This window comes from Leucoraja erinacea, chromosome 32 (genome assembly GCF_028641065.1).
Source record: "Leucoraja erinacea ecotype New England chromosome 32, Leri_hhj_1, whole genome shotgun sequence".
Classification (NCBI taxonomy): Eukaryota; Metazoa; Chordata; class Chondrichthyes; order Rajiformes; family Rajidae; genus Leucoraja; species Leucoraja erinaceus.
This window is the reverse complement of record NC_073408.1, coordinates 12,236,403-12,253,425: the sequence shown is the minus strand read 5'-3', so window position 1 is coordinate 12,253,425 and position 17,023 is coordinate 12,236,403. Positions and strand designations below refer to the sequence as shown.

General features: G+C 41.0%; 1 protein-coding gene across 1 annotated transcript in view; it reads right to left on the bottom strand.

Moving 5' to 3' along the window:
- Window positions 1–17,023, bottom strand: part of igsf9bb (immunoglobulin superfamily, member 9Bb) — a 429,804-nt gene that overhangs the window by 145,148 nt on the left and 267,633 nt on the right. Inside the window, exon 4 of the mRNA XM_055660774.1 lies at window positions 4,167–4,318. Coding sequence (XP_055516749.1) covers window positions 4,167–4,318 — 152 coding nt within the window. The remainder of the gene's footprint in view (window positions 1–4,166; window positions 4,319–17,023) is intronic.

The following is a 17,023-nucleotide window of genomic DNA, read 5'->3' as shown; positions in this document are numbered from 1 at the left end:
TCACTGAGGATGAGTTTGCTCAATACAGAGGGTCTGGGATGAGAGCAGTGAAGACATCTTGTGATGAAATATGTAATTTTTGGAATGCAATTCTGCTGGATGATCATTAATTATCGGAAAAGCTAGCACTTTTCAATCTTTAATAAAAAGATGAATTTTGCCGCTTGTTCATGCAAATTATCTCCTTAGTTCCAAAAATGATATACAACACAAAGGCACAGACAGACTGATGATGATTGCTAATGGGCTTTAGTGCTGCTCCACAAGAGGGATTTCAGAGAGCCCGTTCTTCTTACAGTGTCTAATTTAAGAACTGCTTTCGGTGATTAGGATGACTATGAAGTTAAGATAGATGATATGTGCATCTCAATTCTTAAGTAATTCCAACTGCCATTTTAATGTAGCATTGTCAGGTAAACGATCATTTTGACTGGATTGAATTTCAAGCAGTTCTGAATGAAATTTGGTGTGCTGATTGTCTTGGCTGGCTGCACTGTTCTGACACTTTTCTAGCTGCATCTCTACATGATGCACACCTGTGTCCTTTTGTAACAGCTGTGCAGTGTTATAAAGTCACAGAGTAATAAGCGAGTTCGGTATTCCGATAGAAGCAAGGAATCATGGGATTTGTCAAAGGTCATTTGGGGGAAAAAAAGCGAACGCAGTGCTGTATACACTGTATAAATTGTTAACTATTCTACCAATGAATTAGTCTAGAATTCTGTCAACTCAATACCTCCTTTCTTGTTCTGCAGTTCACACACAACGTACACAGTCCCAGTTCTAGTTCAGTTCATTAATCTGCAATTATGAGATATTCAAAATGTTAAATAATTTGTTATTTTCATTTAATCCTTAATGTGTTTGCTACTTCAATAAGAAAATATTACTTATGTTTGAAACATTTTCTTATCTTTATTCATAATTTATGTGTAAAAGTATATTTAATCTGAGGCAGGCAGCGACTGTATCACTGTGATGTGGGTTGAAGCTTTCCCTACGAGCGGTGTGAATGTACTGTTAAGGCAGGGGCCAGGCCGTAACATCCGGCTTGCAGGCATATTTTTTTAGTGGCCAGAATGTTGTTCTTGCCTTCAGTGAGACCTTGCCCAGAGTTGCTCCAGTGCTCTGGCAAGGGAGCTCTCCGGGGCAGTTTTGACTGTGATGATTTTACATTCACTGTGCCCGAAGTATTGATCAGAGTGAACACCCGCTCCTGTGGACACATCTCATTGTGGAGTCTGTCACTAACGGATTCCACCGCCTGTTGGTCAATAATTGGATCGATCTCCTGAACCAGTGGCTGTGGATCTACCGGCGTGTGTTCTTTCCAAACTAAACTCACTGTGGAATGAATCCATTAACAGAGCCACTCTACTGCCAGATTCTAAGCTGTCCTTGCCTTCCCTCTATAACTCTCCTCGTCCCCATTAGATGCCGAGTTCCCAGAGCCTTGGTTAAACGTGGCTGGTCACGGTTAAGTCTGTGAAACCGACCCCATCAGAGACCGTGGGCAGGATTAACGAAAGATAGGACCATTGATACTGATACTCAGGATACTGAGTTGGATGATCAGCCATGATCATATTGAATGGCGGTGCAGGCTCGAAGGGCCGAATGGCCTACTCCTGCACCTAATTTCTATGTCTATGTTTCTATGTTTCGTTCCACCTATTGTAGCGGGTGGCTGTTCTTGAGGAGTGTGAGAGAGAGAGTGGAGGAGTGTGGGGCGAGATTTAATTTCCAGCGGCATGTAAATGATGGACACACAAGGGTTGACACTGCAATGGCGGTAGCGAGAGTCTGTTTCAACAGTTTGTTTATTTTCAGTCGAGTTAAAAAAATAAAACACAAAGCGACCTGAATGATGGCCACACTTACTGCCGATGTCCTACATACTGCCATTGATAAAGTTACATTACTATACTGCAAGGAGTGAACAAATCCAATATATATATCACTGAAAACTGTAAAAGTGTGTTTGCCCAAATTCTTACCAGGCACACCAATAACTGCAATGAGCAGATAACTGTTATATCAGTGTCTCAAACTAGCTGCAATGCAATGTCTCAAAGCAATATTATGTCTACTGAACAGAGCAGTTAGTTTATGACACTGGTATAACAGTTATATGCTCCGAAGCATGAAGCATAAAACATTGAAGCAAAAAGCAATAAAACCAACAAAATCATCATACTTTTGTACAAATGAACCGTAAATACACCTAGTTAAATACAGCGGGTGAGGCAGCATCTATGGAGAGAAGGAATAGGCGACATTTTGAGTCGAGACCCTTCTTCAGACTGATGTTGGGGGGGCGGGAAAAAGAAAGGAAGCGGCGAAGACAATGGCCTTGTGGGAGAGCTGGGAAGGAGGAGGGGAAGGAGGGAGAAAGTAAGGACTATCTGAAATTAGATAAGTCAATGGTCTTACCGCTGGGCTGTAAATTACCTAAGAACAATATGAGGCGCTGTTCCTCCAATTTGCGCTGGGCCTCACTCTGGCAATGGAGGAGGCCCAGGACAGAAAGGTCAGAATTGGATTGGGAGGTGTAGTTGAAGAGCTGAGCCACCGGGAGAAACTTCTCGCTGCCCACAAAAACACCAGGCTCACTGTAAAATGCATTGCGTGGGGTGTAAAGGAAAAGCGCAAAAAGTTAAATAAAAATGTGTTTGGATATTAACAGGTGTAACATCAATGTTGCAGCAAATACAGTCTGCCTACACTGAAGTCTCGAGTGTGCTGGGTACTGGAGGTTTACTGTAGTACCACTTCATACCAGGACTCAGAGTACTTAAATTCTTTAGAGGAACAAGGCTGGAGTAGAGAACAGGTGTGGGGTAGCCAAAGTGGGGGAGATATAGGTTTCTGACCTCCTGCAGTTTTTAATTATTCACAGAGCTGAATTTCACAACATTGTCCTATACCAGAGGCTCTCCATGTCCGAGTTATGTTCGGAGAAGCTTTTCGAAATATTGATAGAGGGGATACAAAGTGACTCAGCAGATCAGGCAGCATCTCTAGGATACATGGATAGATGACATTTTGGGTGGGGACCATTCTTCAGACTTGAAAATTCAAGAATGTGTTCAAAGCTTCCTTGAAGAAATGCAACACCCTATCTCCGTGCTGCCAAAAGTAAAGGTTGAAGGTGACCCTTTGGATCATGTGGTCACCGTCTCATGTCAAACGGGGCATCTCGTCAATGACAGACATTGATATTGAAGTTCACCGTCACTTTTAATACATCAAGCCAGCCTTTAATCGATTGAAGGAAAGGGTATTGGAAAGTTAAGTTTCTGCAGCATTTTTGTGTACCTTGGAAAGTTAAGATCTTAGACCTGGCATAAAACTCATGGTCTATCAATGATTCCTGGCAGCCGATGTAATTCTGAGATTTGGACTATCTACAGCAAACATCTTAAAGTACTGAAAGAATACCACCTTTGCAAAACCTTCAATTCACTAGAAGTATAAGCAAACCACTGTCAGACTCACCTCTCAGGCCGACATTTCCAGCACTGTGATCATAGCAACTCTCCATCATTTGTGTTAGCCAGGCCACACCATTCCCATACAGGACACCAAACTCTTAAAACATATACTTTATTCTGACCTTGGTCATGGAAAGGGATTACCAGACAGAGAAGATTCAAGGATTCATTCAAATCTACCTTAAAGAAATGCAACATCTCTAGGATACATGGATACGCTGATTGTTTGGGAATCTCCAGCCCATGACCACTCAAAATGGAGAAGAACCATTTGGGATGGTCTTGAGAACCTCATGATCATGAATCAGGAACCCAAAGAAGTCCTGCTCAGAGTGCATCATCACACAATCTTCCCACCCCGACAGATATTTCCTCTCTCCTGTCAGCAGTTTCCATATTGGCTCCATCAACCTCGTCAGTATACAGGAGGCCAGAGTATAAACAAGTCATCCTCAATCTGAAGAAATGCTCATCCACAAAGAAGCAGAATGTGTAAAGTTACTGCAAACCTCAACTGTATGACACAAGAACCCAGAATGCTAATACAACAAGGAGAGATTATTAGAGACCAAGAAGGCAGTACATTTCCAAACAGTCATTATTTATGGAGCCTTTTTGCTTGGAACAAAAAAAAAATAGAGGCATGGAGCCATGTTCCTTTTGAAGTCTTACCGTGTATTTCCGAGTGGTCTCAAGCAACACATTGTCTCGCAGCCAGCTCACAACAGGTTTGGGGTTCCCGAATGCTGTGCATGTGAGGGTGATGCTGCTTCCTTCCTTGGCTCTCACATAGACGGGAGGAGTTTCCGTGAATGTAGGGGGAGCTGAAGAGTCAAACAAAACAATCTCATTAAATTACTAATATAAGCAATTCTGAACATTTCCAAATACCAGCTAGCAATTTCTTCATTGTAAAACACAAGCATACATGTTGTCAATTTGTAAAGAGACCACCGCTTTCATTTAGTCTAGTCTAGTTTAGTTTAGAGATACTGTATGGAAAAAGGGTCTCAGCCCACTGAGCCCACTCCGACCATCGATCACTCGTTCAGACTAGTTACATATTATCCCACTTTCCCATCCATTCCCTACCCGCTGGGGGAAAATTATAGAGGTCAATTAAAATAAGCAACTGGAGGATGACCATGCAGTCACAGGGAGAAGGTGCAAACTTTGTACAGACAGCACCTGAGGTCAGGAATGAACACGGGTCTCTGACGTTGTGAGGCAGTAGCTCTACCAGCTATGCCACTATACCGCCCTAATGAAAGGGGTTTTTTGCTAATATTGCTGTCACTTAGTACCACATGGCGATAATGGGAGGCATGAGTTCAGGCCAAACGTTTCCATAAAGCTAAAATCAAACATTATTTAGATAAACAGAGAAGGGGGAAAGAACATGCGATAATCAAATAGTATGGGAATAACAAAGGAATGGCCACATAGAGAAAGGGAAGGAAATGGAAGGGACAGTAAAACTAGAGGTTTATCTTAATTTATGTAAATAAAATGTCTTACAAATATTTCTAGTTTCAGGGCTGATTGGAGCAAATCATTTCAGCTACAGAAGTGTGGGGCAGGCACACTAAGGAGATGTCCTTCAGGAAATAAACCTCTCGAGAATCTTTACTATTCGACATGTTTCTGTGATCTGAGTCACTCCATTAAAAGTGTGTTGTACTGTCTTCCATCTTGCAAAATGTACTGTACCAAATAGAAAGAAGAGTTCCAAAATACCTTCTCCTATGCAGCAATTTCAAAGATTTAACCTTGAGAATAGTGAAAGGCCTGGATAAAGTGGATGTGGAGAGGATGTTTCCACTACTGGGAGAGTCTAGGGCCAGAGGTCATAGCCACAGAATTAAAGATCATTCCTTTAGGAAGGAGATGAGGTCGAATTTCTTTGGTCAGAGGGTGGTGAATCTGTGGAATTCATTGCCACAGAAGGCTGTGGATGCTAATTCAATGGATATTTTTTAAGGCATATGTAGATAGATAGATTCTTGATTAGTACGGGTGTTCATTAAAGACTTTATTATTGCAATTTATATATTGTTTTCAATAAACGCTCAGTCCCACTAAACTGTGTAAAGCACATTAAAGGGCCAGTCCCACTTACGCGACTTTTTCGGCGACTGCCGTCACCCATATTGAAAATTCAGCGGTGACCAGAAAGACGCTACGGCTCTTTGGGTGACTAGGAGACTACTCGCGACCATACAGACGACACCCTGGCGACATATCGCGGAGTGAAGCCTGTACGGTCGTGAGTAGTCGCCCAAAGAGTCGTACCTTTTTCTGGTCGCCGCTGGATTTTCAACATGTTGAAAATTTTCGGCGACCTGTAACGACTTATGACGGGTACCGGCAGTCGCCAAAAAAGTCTCGTAAGTGGGACAGGCCCTTAAATGGGAAATTGTTGAATATGATCCATAACTAAGAGCAGCAAGTGAATCTTTCCATTTTTATTAATAACAAGTCGCAGGTAAACTGGATGAAGTTCTAACCTTCGTGTCTAAGATTTACTGTGCCTTAATTGCTTCACCTTGGGAATGGCCCACACACATCCCACCACATGATATTGATTGTTAGCCATGCATATCAATCGACATTAGGGTCATAGTGCTCCAGTGAGTGAAATGCAACTTCATTCTTCCCAAAGGATTACAGTCTGCAGTGGACAGAGACGTATTACCAACGCTACTTTATTAAACTGGAATTGCAAGGATACGGTCAATGCCACGAAAGGTTAAGTAAAATTAAGTTGATTACAGTAAAGGTAGGTTGATTCTTAATGGAACTGGACAGGGCATAATTCATCATAATTGCAACAATAACTCAGTTGTGGCTTCGTAATATCTCAGTGCATCTGGGCTTTTCCAGACTGGAACATTTAGTGACTAAAATTTTAGTCCCAGTGAGTTTGAGTACAAAATCTTGATTCAGTGCATCACTCCAGCTGCTCTGAGTAGAAAATAATAGACATGCTCCTGTACTGGCCTGCTGTGGGGTTGATAATGCTGCATTCAATGGAGATGTCCAGGGGTGACCTCTAAAACATGCAGGCAGTGTGTTGTCAGTACCTTCTGTCTTCAGCTGCCTTCTGTATTCCCACTTTAGCTCATGTGGCATGCACTCTACATTTTCCTGCTGACCACTAGAAAAACTTCTCATACTGTTTAAAAAATTATGTCGTTGTTGCTTCACACTCATAAACATGCTCGGAAGTCTCTTTAGTTTAGTTTAGAGATACTGCCTGGAAAGAATAGACAATAGGTGCAGGACTAGGCCATTCGACCCTTCGAGCCAGCACCGCCATTCACTGTGTTCATGGCTGATCATCCACAATCAGTACCCCGTTCCTGCCTTCTCATGCCCTCCAAGTTGGCACCGACCAGCGATTCCTGCACATTAACACTGTCCTACACACACACAAGGGACAATTTACATTGTATACCAAGCCAATTAACCTATAAACCTATACGTCTTTGGACTGTGGGAGGCAATCGAAGATCTTGGAGCAAACGCGTGTGGTCAGGGGGTTACATACACCGTAGTCGGGATCGAACCCGGGTCTCCAGCACTGTAAGTGCAGTAAGACAGCAACACTACCGCTGCACCACCATACTGCCCCTCTTCTGGGAGCTTTTCACCTCATACCATGCCTCTGACGATGAGGAGATAGCATTTGAGCCTAATATTTTAAACTACAATACAATATATCAAATTCTACACTGTCGGTCTGTACTGAACTGTGCAAGGCAGCATGTTATCTGGAAGACTTAAGGGCCTGTCCCACTTGGACGACCTAATCCATGAGTTTAGAAGACCCTAGATGAGTTGAAAAAAATGTCAAGGTCGTGTTGACTCGCCGAAGTAAAAGACCTCCTACGACCTCCTACGATGTCTACAACCTCCTATGACCCCCCCTCCACCTCAGTCTTCCACACCTAAGTCCAGCTACGACCAGCTACGAGTGGAAAATGATCACATGATAAAATGATGTAACGTTTGCAATTTTTTTTCTTGGGCCAGTTACCGACCCACGACTACCATCATGACCTACTACGACCTTCCTACTAGTAAAAGGCATCATTTTTTTCCATGCCGACCTTTTTTTACTCGTGGGCATTTCTTATCTGGCTGGATAAAAGGCCGCGACCTACTTGAGGCCACGTGTATGCGGAGACCACTCACCAGCATGAGGAAGAGTTACGAAGACCTCCTATGGCCTCCTAAGACCTCGTGGTGGCCATGCTGCGAGTATGAGTCAAGGGCAAATTTGTTGGCAGAGGTCGCCAATTAGGTCGTGAATGTGGGACAGGGGCTTTACTGTATTTCACAAACTGTATTTCAGTTTGATACAGTGGCATGATCCTTTGTTACGTAAATACTTACTGCTTTAAAATCCTAAACTGTAATCTACTCAAAAACTAAAATTATGAGAAAGATTAAAATGTTTAGCATTTCCACAAATATAATAGTCACTAAAGTTTTATCCCCATTGTTTTTATTAGTATGGACTAATGCAGATATGTTACCTCAAATAATTACTTTCCCTATTTATACTCTTCTGGTATATTTTAAAACCCTTCCCACATCAAAATTATTTTTCAATTGTAAAGAGTATTACTGTAAACAATGGAACCTGCTATTTTGGATATAATAACATCCCCAGAACAATTTGCATATATATCATATCTTTAATGGAATTAAAGCATTCTATAAGAATATTAATTGAATTGAATTAAATTGAATACATTTTATTAGCCAAGTATGTAAACCGTACATACAAATAATTTGCTTTGGTACTTTGCTCGCAACTAACAACACGATATACTATAAACAATTAAGAAAAAAACATTATAATTGAAGCATGTGAAGAATGAAATAAAATACCAGAGAAAAGGAGGCTACAGACTTTTGGTTGTTGAGTAGAGCTTCTGCTCGTAGAAAAAAAGCTGTTTTTATGTCTGGCTGTGGAAGCTTTGACAGTCCAGAGTCACCTTGCAGAGGTAAGTGCTTCAAAGAGTTTGTGGCCAGGGTGAGAGGGGTCAGAGATGATCTTACCCGCTCGCTTCCTGGCCCTTGCAGTGTACAGTTCGTCAATGGGGGGGGGGAGGGTTGAAGCCACCAACCTTATCGGCTGATCGAACAATGTGCTAAAGCCTCCGAATGTCTTGCTTGGTGGCTGAGCCAAACCAGACCATGAAAGAGAAGGTGAGGACAGACAATATGATGGCAGTATAAAACTGGACCATCATTGCCTGTGGCAGATTGTGTGTCCTCAGCTGCCGCAGGAAGTAAATCCTCTGTTGGGGCTTTTTGACTGTGGAGTCGATGGTGGCTTCCCATTTAAAGTCCCTGGAGATGATGGTTCCAAGGAACTTAAATTACTCCACAGATGTGACTGTGATGTTGTTGATGGTGAGTGGCGGGAGGGGAGGGGGGAGCTCTCCTAAAGTCTACTATCAATTCCACTGTTTTAAAAGCATTGAGCTTAAATACATATTAACATTTAGTTACAAATGGATAAACAGCAGATGATAATGATGTGGATTCTAGGAACCATTTCTTAAATATAAAGAGAATGGAGGGCAAGGAGTGTTCAAAAGAAACTATTACAGTGATTTTACAACTGCTGAACTATTTTAAGCTGCAGCCAATGCAATATTTGTTTTGCATACATTTAATTGTGATGCAAGAAAGCCATCAAAAACTAGTCTAAGTCATTTAAAAGGACACAAAGTACTGGAGTAACTCAGTAGGTCAGCAACATCCCTGGTGAACATGGATGGATGATGTTTCGAGTCGAGATGCTTCTTCAGATTCATTCAACATGATTTTGGGTCCATACTGACTAGTGTATAGTAGCCATCTACACAAATCTCGTTTTATTCTACTCGTACTCACTTTGGAGAAAGCCGGCAGGCGAATGTGCAAAAACTCCATATGGATGTCACTGGACATCATGGCAGAACCTAGGTCACTGAAGATATAAGGTAGCGGTGCTTCTTGCTGTGACACTGTGGTCTGCCCCAATATAATTGTATAGTGGCCTTGACCAGATAAACTCACTTATCAGTGATGCTCATAGTGGGATATGACCAAGCATTGAAATAACCTCTCCTTACCCTCCTCAAAATAGTAGCATGGGGCCTTTTACAATGATGTGGGAGAGAAGATGCGTCCTGGTTTGATGTCTCAGCTGCAAGACAGCACCTGTGACAATGTAGAGCATTTTACACCAGTGCATTGGCCAATGTGCTCCATCAGAGAGCCATGGTGCCTTTTCTATTTAAATGTGAAATGACACCAACCAAAGCACAGCTGATACACGGTTACAGGGTGTAGGTCTGTGGCAGCTGAAGTTATTGCACCAACGGTGGAGTGATTCAATCTGAATTAAAAGTTGATTAAATTCAGGAACAGTTTCTTCCCAGCTGTAATCAGGCAATCCTCTCATCAGCTAGAGAACGGTCCTGACCTCCCATCTACCTCATTGGAAGCCTTTGAACTATCTTTAATCAGACTTTATCTTGCACTACATTTTGTACCCTTTATCTGTACTCTGTGGAATCATGTGGAATCATGCATAGTGTTATATAATCTTAATATAGACGGAATATAGTCTTGCTTGTATACACAAACAAAGAACTGCAGAGGCAGGTTAATATGCAAAAGTACACAAAGTGCTAGAGTAACTCAACAGGTCAAGCAGGATCTCCAGAAGACGTTTTGGGCCGAGACCTTTGAAGAAGGGCCTTGATCAGACACATCATCTGACCATGTTCTCCAGAGTTGCCACTTGACCTGCTGAATTACTCCAGCAGTTTGTATCCTTTTATAATATTTCAGCTTAAGAACCCAAAATTCCACACTATCCCCCAATCTCCTCAGTTTGTCCAACGTTGCTGTTGAGAATTAAACTTACTTACATTGCTATTCAACTTACATATAAAATGCCAGATTTTTCTTTCAAATTAGATTAATCTTTTTACATTCTAATTAATCATTCACTAGCTGCCTACCCTAGCAGCAGCTAATTAGGGGTTTAAAAATCACAACATCAGTGGAGGGAATGGACAGATGACTTTTTGGGTCAGGACCTTACATTGGACTGATGGCGTAAGAAGCGGGAACATTAGGGACTAATCCTTCTGTTAATAATGGCAAAGGCATTTCTTTGTACGTTAATATCCACACAATGGGATTTCAAATATTGATTTTATTGTGCACTTTTGAGATGAGTGAATTCTTCTACGTATTAGAATTTTATTTTAACAATGTACTTAGCCAATGACTTAATCATGAACAAGAGTCAACCTGAAAAATATGTTCTTCTTAAATCCGCCTATCATGCTGCAAGAAAAGGTGTTTGAAAATTAAATATGTAGGTGGAAATTTATATCTTATCGCCAACGCTTAAAAAAAACTTCTGCTGAAAATCATTGCTATTTTTGTCATTGTACAGGAAAATGTAAAAATCAATTATCTGTGCCACCTGCCCTACCGCTAAAGGTGAATATTCTGAAAGTACTACAATCAGCCTTAAAATAATAACTAATCTCTTTTTGCAACAGAAAAACATGTCCTTTTCACCCATTCAGAATAGTGACTTAAATAGGGTGACATTTAAATTATTAAATCGAACATTACAAATTTGACAAAAAGAAACCAAAGGGACAATACTTATGAATTAAAAAAAATGTAATCACTACAAAATGTAATCTTCAACAAGCACTAAATTGTTTTCTTTGCTTATCTTTTTCTAAAAGGTGAAAACTGAAAGTGGTGTCAGAAGGATTTGACATTGAGGGAGCATTTATCAAATGTAATATCAAGCAGCCCCTCTAAAATTGCCCTTAATGAGAATAAAAGTGACATTTCTCCTATATTAAACCGAGCACAAACAAAGATGGAAATGACTCTTGAAGGGAAACGCCACTTTCCCCAGAGTATTATTGAAGCAGTTGACCTTCTCCACCTCAGCATCAATAGGTACAGGTAGGAATGTGTCCTCCACCCTGCTTCCTGAGGTCACATATCCAGCTCCTTTGTCTTTCTAACCATGAGGTAAAGGGTGTTGCCCTGACATCATAACACTAAAAGCTCCATCTCCTCTCTGCACTCAGTTTAGTTTAGTTTAGAGATACAGCCTGAAAATAGGCCCTTCAACCTATCGAGACTGCATCAACCAGTGATCCCGCACCAGAGACCATTTACAATTTTTACCAAAGCCTGTTAAGCTACAAACCTGTATGTCTCTGGAGCGTGGGAGGAGTAACCAGAGAACCTGGGGAAAACCCACAAGGCAGAAAGCAGGAGAATGGGGCGAGAAGGAAAGATAGATTGGTCATGATCGAATGGCGGAGTGGGCTTTATGGGCCGAATGGCCTAATTCTGGTCCGAGTACTTATGAACTTATGCACTGCAATTTTTTCTTTCTCTTGGAAATGAATAGCCAACCATTTGAAGTGATGCAAAATGACCCATGATCACTTTTCACTTTGGAGAGAAATAAAATTAACCTTCAATTCCAAAGCACTGACGCTGAACCACAATTTTCCACTGACTTTCTAGGCTATTTCCCTTTGGCACAAAGAGAACCGATTATTCTGTGAGCATCTCTAAAGTGGGGGAAAAGTTCCCTACATTCCTTTCGCATTGAGGATGTTAGGACAGTTCTTACATTGCCACTGCTCTCAGAACACAATCAGGAGCAATTGATTGTAGCAGGAGCTGATGGAAAATGAGGCAGAAGCAGGAGAGGTATCTGAGGGAGGTCTGGAATGACCATTTGGGACAATCTACTTGTGGCAACTTGGCAATTACTGCCCCGTCCAAAATAGATTGGTAGGTTTGGCTTGCGGAATCAAGTTCAGAGAGAAAACATAAGGTGGACATATTTGTTGACTTTTAAAAAACCAAATCTCACCAGTTGGTCATCAGGAACTTGGGCTCATGTATGGAATTAAATCCTTATTTGCAATGGGCTGTGATGGAGATTATTAACAGCATTAATCTCCACTCACTATCCTGTTGCTCCTCTAATGAAAGTTGATAATTCAACCCTACACATGTAGAGACAATACAAAGTGTTACATACATACAACCAAGGGCAGCAAACGTATAGCAAAAAATACTATGTGTAGCACGATGATCTTTAATCGATGTATCAGGACAATGCACCTTATGTGATACTGAACCACCGCATTAAGAAGTGTACAATCTTGGATTTCGATTCAGCGGAGCAAATCTGGATTATATATAAAGTGGATGGACAGGTAGTTGGCATCCACTTTTCTATCTCTACGTATATTTATTTTCATTGCCATAAAAAGTCAACAGATATTTAAGATACACAAAAATGCTGGAGAAACTCAGCGGGTGCAGCAGCATCTACAAGCATTCATATGACGAAAGACTGGATAGACTCGGTTTGTACTCGCTAGAATTTAGAAGATTGAGGGGGGATCTTATAGAAACTTACAAAATTCTTAAGGGGTTGGACAGGCTAGATGCAGGAAGATTGTTCCCGATGTTGGGGAAGTCCAGAACAAGGGCTCACAGTTAAAGGATAAAGAGGAAATCTTTTAGGACCGAGATGAGGAAAACTTTTTTCACACAGAGAGTGGTGAATCTCTGGAATTCTCTGCCACAGAGGGTAGTTGAGGCCAGTTCATTGGCTATATTTAAGAGGGAGTTAGATGTGGCCCTTGTGGCTAAAAGGATCAGGGGGTATGGAGAGAAGGCAGGTACAGGATACTGAGTTGGATGATCAGCCACGATCATATTGAATGGCGGTGCAGGCTCGAAGGGCCGAATGGCCTACTCCTGCACCTATTTTCTATGTTTCTATGTTTCTATCTATGGAGTGAAGGAAATAGGCAACGTTTCGGCACGAAACGTTGCCTATTTCCTTCGCTCCGTAGATGCTGCTGCACCCACCGAGTTTCTCCAGCATTTTTGTGTACCTTCGATTTTCCAGCATCTGCAGTTCCTTCTTAAACACAGCAGATATTTAAAATAGGATGGTGACTCAGTAAGAAATACCAAACTCACTCCAGTCAGAAATTGATAATTATACACTACATTCTATATTAAAATCTTTTTTTTTTCTCTACAAGTCAGATCCATTAATTTTCCTGACATCTTTTGCACATTTTACAGGATTCATTTGGAAAAGAAAAGTAATGAAAATTCGAGCTCATCTTTTCTCGTAAAGTTGCTGATCTTGCATTATGGTCAAACCTCACTATCTATCGAAAGGAAAATAAAGGCCAACATTTAGAGAACATCTTATCACACTGCTCCAAGGAGTCTCAAAGTGCTTAACGCACAATGTATTACTTTGAAGTGGGAAGAAAGTCGTTATATTGAGTAACATTACAAACTACACGGGAAAGTCATCTTAAGGATAGAGTGGCGAATTTTCCTGTAATTCCTTCCAAAAATAACTGGATAATGTTATTGCATTACATTACAAATCCAATATTACTGCAGTTCTTTTGTCATTAAATCAATATAACTTTAGGCCATGTGTCACAAGGATTTTCAAGCAGTAATGGAAGCATTGCAGCACTACACTGAAAAACATAATTGCAAAGAAAATTCAAAACCCAACATATCGATTTCATGGTCCTTGTTCATATTTCTGAATTCCTCATTCTCTCTCTCTGAACCACCTCATCCATCTGTTTGTCCCAATCTCTTGCCTGGAGACTGCTTTCCTCCTCTTGATTTTTGCCCACTGCACCATACCGCTGTTAAAAACTGGGGATTCATCCCGGCCCTCTTAGCTTTGGCTTTCATGCCTGACAGTATTATCCACTGTATATGTTGGAAGGAACTGCAGGTGCTGGTTTACACCGAAGATAGACACAAAATGCTGGAGTAATTCAGCGGGACAGGCAACGTCTCTGGAGAGAAGGAATGGGTGACCTATCGGGTCGAGATCCTTCTTCAGACTGAGAGTCGGGGGAGAGGGAGACTAGAGATACGGAAGGGTAAAGGGGGGAAAATGACAAAATCTGTACAATTCCGAACATAGCACCTCGCATATTTTCTACCACTTTTCCCATCTGGCACCTCATGTATCAATTTTGGCAGAGTCTGTGGATCCATACAGGATGTATCATGCATGGCAGAAGCCACAGGATTGGAGTAGAGTTAGTTATTCTCAATCCTGAGGGTCGTCTTCAGAGGACCAGGCCTTAAGCCAACCAATAGATGCAAGAGAACAATCTGGTTCATGAATTCATCATTAGGGAATAAAATCTGTCGTTCTCACTCTTGGATCCACAATACCATGGTTACGTCCACTTCCATCCTGAGCTAACCCACGATAACCCCTTGCCCAAAGTCTTGTGGGAACAGGCTCACTACACCTTCTGCAGCAATTCAATAAGGCAGCTCATCGTCACCTTATCCCATCTAATTAGAGATCAGCTGTAAAATGCTGGCCTTGCCAACAAATTCCTCATTAAAACAAACTGATGGATTGTGAAACTGATGGATTCAAATGAATCATTAGGAAGGAGTAACTAGCAACTGGATTGTTGCTTTGTAATGCATTGAGAATAATTTGGTTATATATTGTTTAGTTCTCACAATAGTTACTGAAGAAAGCTTGAAATTGCATCTGAGATGATTTCTTCATTACAGTCTTGTTTGCACTTCCTTCAACACAATACATTTCCAACTCCCTCTTCATCAGAGACCCACTTAAAAAGCTTTATAGAACAATAATGCTGATGGTAATAGCTTGCGTCAAGGGAGTTAAAACAATAGAATCACAGAATCACAAAATGATTACAGCACGGATGGAGGCCATTATGCCAACTGTGTACAGACTGGATGTAAGCATGAGCAATCCAGTTGGTCATGCTGCTCTCTTACCACGTATCCTTGCAAATTACTTACTTTCAGCTACTTGTCCATCTCCCTACTAAAGACCCCATGTCAATCTGTCTTAGCAGCTGTCCTGAGCTCTACAACCCAGATCCAAACTGCTGATTTTTCTTCATGGTACTCAGCTGAAGGCAAGTCACCATTTCCACCATTGGATCTATTAACTTCCCCGAGTATAGACATATACTTGTCGACATTGTCCAAGGTTTTAACGATCTCCTGTAAAGTGAAAAACCTTGCTCCTCACGTCCATCCAAATAGTTAAGGTACTTGTCCTGGGATTAACTCATTTGGTAAGCTCTTTCGCATGTTCTCCAAAGATGTCAAATCTTCCCAAAAATGTGGCGCCTACACAGTTGTAGCTAAACTATTGTTTCTCACCCTCACTACACCACTGAGTATTGTGGCATCTGAAGATTTTGAAATTGTACCTTTTATTCCAATTCCATATTAATTAAGCTAGTGGTCCAAGCACTAACTCTTGGGCATCTCTATAAAACACTTCTGTCCAGTCATAAAAATACTCAAATCTTTGGTTTCCTGCTTCTTATTGAATTCTCTTTTCTGGCCACTAGACCATCTATTATTCTATGGGCTTTAATTGTGATGATGCCGTTATTTGGAGCTGATTAAATACTTCAACAACAACATTTCGGTCATTAACTTCTGTGTGAATTCATCAAAAAATCTTTCAAGTGTAAAGCAAAGAACCAGTGTGCTTTACAGAAGGAGGTACATCAAGGATTGCTATTAGGATACATTTGTCACCTGTGTACATTATCTAGCTTCGGCATGCTGACTTGGACAACCTGAACTCCAGGTGACTGCAAGAGAATGCTTCAAGGAAGGGAGAATAAAAGAAGATTTATGAAGGCAGAGAGAAAAGGAGAAGGAAGCAAGTGAGGAAAATGAGGAACAGAGCAACTCGAACTAAAGGTGTGAAGGAATAGGAGAGAGAAAATAAGATGTGGCAAATGTAAGGAACAGAACCATGAGAAGTGGCAGGGGCTGGTAATAGCAAACACAATGCAAATGTACAGAGAATAAGGAATGTATTGAAGAAGGGAACAAGGGCAAACGAGGGAGAGAAGAGCAATTAAAAAAGAGTCCCCATCATGTTACAGAGAGTACAATGTTGCTAAAGTAATAAATTCAATGGGTGCTCAAGTCATTTGAATTAAGTCTTCAATTTCCCATAGTTTCTGCTATCACATTGATTAGAACAGTTAAAGGTCTGACCGTGCATGAAATTGCAGAGCTTTCAAAAAAAATACTCGCCTACCAAACAGTGAGTGCCTCATCACCTTTTCTATCGCGTTCCAATTTACCAATATAGATAATCAGTCATTATAATCTAAGATGCTAATAGTGGGAAATGTTCTGAATGCTACTTTCAAGTAATATTTGTGGAAAGGGGGTATACCAGAATACCACAGCTTAAATCTAGTTGAATCATTCAGCACTACATTATAGGAATGATTATACAAACAAATATACTAATTAAGAGTAGGAGTAGGTCGGTTACTTGTCTCTTCTGTAACAATATGGCTGGTGTCAATGTAATTTAAATTATACTATACATTCTCATTTATCTGTTGTAGCTATTCATTCCTTGC